This window comes from Chenopodium album, chromosome 16 (assembly GCF_948465745.1).
Source record: "Chenopodium album chromosome 16, dcCheAlbu1.1, whole genome shotgun sequence".
NCBI lineage: Eukaryota > Viridiplantae > Streptophyta > Magnoliopsida > Caryophyllales > Amaranthaceae > Chenopodium > Chenopodium album.
In genome coordinates, this window is record NC_137849.1 from 8,596,006 (window position 1) to 8,599,794 (window position 3,789).

At 32.8% G+C, this 3,789-nt stretch overlaps 1 protein-coding gene across 1 annotated transcript; it reads right to left on the reverse strand.

Moving 5' to 3' along the window:
* Nucleotides 1-353: 353 nt before the first annotated feature.
* Nucleotides 354-2,630, reverse strand: LOC145584844 (gibberellin-regulated protein 4-like). The gene is made up of 4 exons (XM_081641632.1): nucleotides 2,500-2,630; nucleotides 2,333-2,368; nucleotides 2,185-2,218; nucleotides 354-893 (listed from the first exon to the last, which is right to left on the reverse strand). The coding sequence occupies exons 1-4, from the start codon at nucleotides 2,563-2,565 to the stop codon at nucleotides 712-714; spliced, it is 318 nt and encodes a 105-aa protein (XP_081497758.1). The 5' UTR covers nucleotides 2,566-2,630; the 3' UTR covers nucleotides 354-711.
* Between the last annotated feature and the right edge of the window lie 1,159 nt (nucleotides 2,631-3,789).

Genomic DNA, 3,789 nt, shown 5'->3' on the forward strand with positions numbered 1-3,789 from the left:
GTTGCAATTATTATGAAACGGATGTAAAAGAAAAGTGTTGCGATTATTACAAAACGGAGAAAGTAGTATAAATTCACGCACAAAAATAAAAAGACTTCAAATTTTCAACTAGAATATCTTGGTAAAGATGAGCTCATGAGCCTAACCGTTCCTTCTTGCCTACAAACCAAATGATTGTGAATAATCTGATCATGAAGTAGGTGATTTGTTTTAACCATCGACCTCCAAACAAGAGCATACAAATTACCTACTTTATAAATGCCAATTAGATGTAAGAATTTTTTTTTTTTTTTTTTATTTTTATTTTTTTTAATATTATTATTATTTTAAAGATAACTATTACCTTTAAAAAGTTCAATTAATTATATATAACACACATTAGCCATAATTTAGGGCACGCCACTGCAAAGAATCTCTATGCCCAACTACCCAAGTTACATAACAAACCAAATCAAAACGAAACTAAGCTAATTGCAATTATAGCATTTAATCTAGCAAGTAGCAACTAGGACCATGTTACATGTACCAAAGCAATCAATACATCGTAGTAGGCCTCTCTATCTCAAGGATAAACGATTATACACATAAACTTGTTACGAAATACTCCGTACTACATAAACACTTCAATACGATAAATAAATCATCATAAAGATTAGAATAAAAGGTGCATAATTATAATAAAGATGAGTACAATAGTGATGTATCATGAAATTATGGGCATTTTGGACCTCCTCTTTTGGTCTTCCAATTGTTGTAGCAAGGGCATACACTTTTATTCCCATAATACCCCGGAGGCACACACAAGCACTTCCTGCAACACTTCTGACAAAAGAACATGCATGGCTTGTGATATTGAGTCTTGCTACACCTTCTTGTGCAATGCGAAGGGCATTCTGGTCATTTCACATACAAATGGAATAAATGATGGTCAGTCTGTTAGGTTTCGTTTATGTTTTTCTCCGTCAAAATAGTTGTATTAAACGGTCAAAGAAGCTAGTTTGACTCGAAACAGACAACTAATAACTGAAAAATAAGGTGTACGAACAAAGAGTACGTACTCTATGAAATTTCAACATTCTCAGACTTAATTTTCAACACTTTTCTTCACGAGATTTATGATTTAATTCTCAATGCCCCCATCACAATAAATGACTAGAAAATGAAATTTACATTCACCTACATATAAGCATGAATTTGCCAAGTTATTAATGTTGTTCACGTTTCCTATGTTATGTACTCGTAGTCTCTAAAGATTCAAAATTGTTTAGCATTTGAGAAAAAATCAACAAGGTTAGAGGTCTATTATGTTAAGGAAAAAGATATATACGACTGCATATAAGAAGCTAAAATGAAAAGAATTGATAATAAATAAATATTTATTACACCGATTTATTCGTGAATTGTTGATTAATTTCCAATTTAATACCAAAAAAAGAAGTATATTAAATACTTATTGCTGCATCTACCGTATCTTAAATCGAGTATATCGTATCTTAAATTCTTCCTATTTAATCATTTTTTTTTTTAACTTTGTAACAAAAAAAATAAAAAAAATTATGTGACAAAAGAAGGATAATAAAAGATTGTCCTCTTTACTAATTAAAAATAATATGGTATATTTAGACAACATTTGTCTATTTCCTTGAGGTGAGGCATACTCTTTACGGTCTTATATTTTGGTCGTATATTTCACAACTCCCAAAATAAAATAAAAATTTAAAAGCAATAAATTTTCAAAAAAAATAAAAATAAAAAATTGCACAATTTAAGATACTATGGGAATTCAAAACTAACAAATTTACTCTCTCCAGAAGTTCTCCAAGAAATTTAGGTGAAATTTTTTTTGAGAAAGAAAAGAATTTATCTAAAAAGAAAGAAAGAACAGAAAAGAATGAACACCTTTCAACATTTTCATGCGGAGTAGTAGAACCAAGTTTCAAAGTTGGCCAAATTCATACTTTAAGTTTGTAAATTATCATACACAAAAAAAACAAAGCACTAAATCTATCTCAAGTTAGCAATTTAGGAGAATAAAAACACATGTTGTCACTAATAAAGTAAAAAACCAAGGCATTCATACTTATAAGAGTTATAACACAAGAAAAGCCTTGTTTCCCCTTTGCTAAAATAAAATAAAATAAAAATAACACAAGAAAAGTAAGAGAGTAAATGAAATAAACTTACGAGTGCTTTTCACACTCCCCGGGCCATATGAACCCTGAAATTAAACAAATTGTACAATGCACATGTTCAAACACAATTATACAATCTAGTTTCTTGCTTAACGCCTCAAATAAAGAAACACGATAAGTATTGGGTGAGTCGGACTTACCTTGTTAGCATGGTTCGTTGTACTAGAAGCCAAGACCTGTTATGCAATTTAGAACAAGAGTAAGTTAGTGGAAAGGAAATTGCAAGAAAAAAAAGTGCTAAATTGTGTTTTATGACCAAATAAAATCCAAAAGATTCAAATTAAAACGAAATTAAGGTGGTATTTACCCAATTTTGCAACAAGGCAAAGGAGACGAGAGCCAAGAGAATAACAGCAAGAACTGATTTGGTCATTGTTGAGAGAAAAACAAAAGTGTAGATATTGGTGGAATGTGAAGCACTAAAGCTTGAGGTTAGTGTAGCCCATAAATAGAAGCGACTACAAAAGAGAACAAAACCCATTTACTTTGGCATGTGCTTTTCAATCATTACGTGTCACTTATACATTAGTCCATTGCTAGGAAGGTGTTTTTTCGACTCTATTCAATTTTACTTTTTAAATTTTTAAGCAACATTGCACTACTTTCTTCAACTAATACTCTCCCTATATTTTATTACTTGTTTTACTACGTATTGATAAAATATGAAAAAAGTATGACCGGTGAAAGAATAAAGTATGATAATTGGGAGGAGCGAGAAAATGAAAATAATAAACTATGATAATTGGGGTCTATTAGGAGAGAAAAAAAATAGTAAAATATTGTAAAATGTTTCCTAAAAGGATATGGATCAAGTAATAAAATACGATCGCAAAAGGAAAGTGGATTGCAGAGGGAGTAGAGTTTTTTAAAGGAAAATTTGAAAAAACTAATCCCACATTTGATACTTTTGCTCAAAATAATCTCATATTTGAGTAATCAGTAAATTCTCTCACCTTTGCCCTCATTTGCTCAAAATAATCACTTGACCAATTTGTTAGGTTGGTAACCGGTTTTTAAATGTGACTTGCCACGTGTCACCTTCTAATTGGTCCTATTTTTTATAATTAAAAGAAATAAAATAATTATAAAATAAGCCCCTTCTCGTCCAATTCCCACTTCCCAATCCCCTGCCCCATGCTTACCGCTGGAGTAGACCTTCTCCCTTCCCCGTCGAACATCAACCCCCAGAACGAAAACCAGAGCCACCACGTTTAGGGGGTGCAATGGTTGGGTATCTCGGGCTTAGGGGGTTTTGTGGGTGGTTGAAGTTAGGGGGTTTCGTGGGTAGCTAGGGTGGTCGAGTTAAAGAGATTTCAAGGTGGCTGGGGTGGACGGGTTAGGCAATTTCGTGGGTGCTTTTTTTTTGTTTAAGTTTCGTGGGTGGTTAGATTGGAGGATTTTGGGGTTAGGTGGGAGGTTCAAGTGGGGTTTGGTGGGGGTCAAGGGTTTGGTAGCCAGGTGAGAAGGGGTAGGGGTGGGAATTCAAGGTGCATGTCAGGTAGGGTTAGAGTATATTAACCTGTTAAACAAGTTGTGGGTAAAAACAATCATTTTGATTAGATGGGGTCAAAGGTGGGATTATAATTTAGGAAACTAT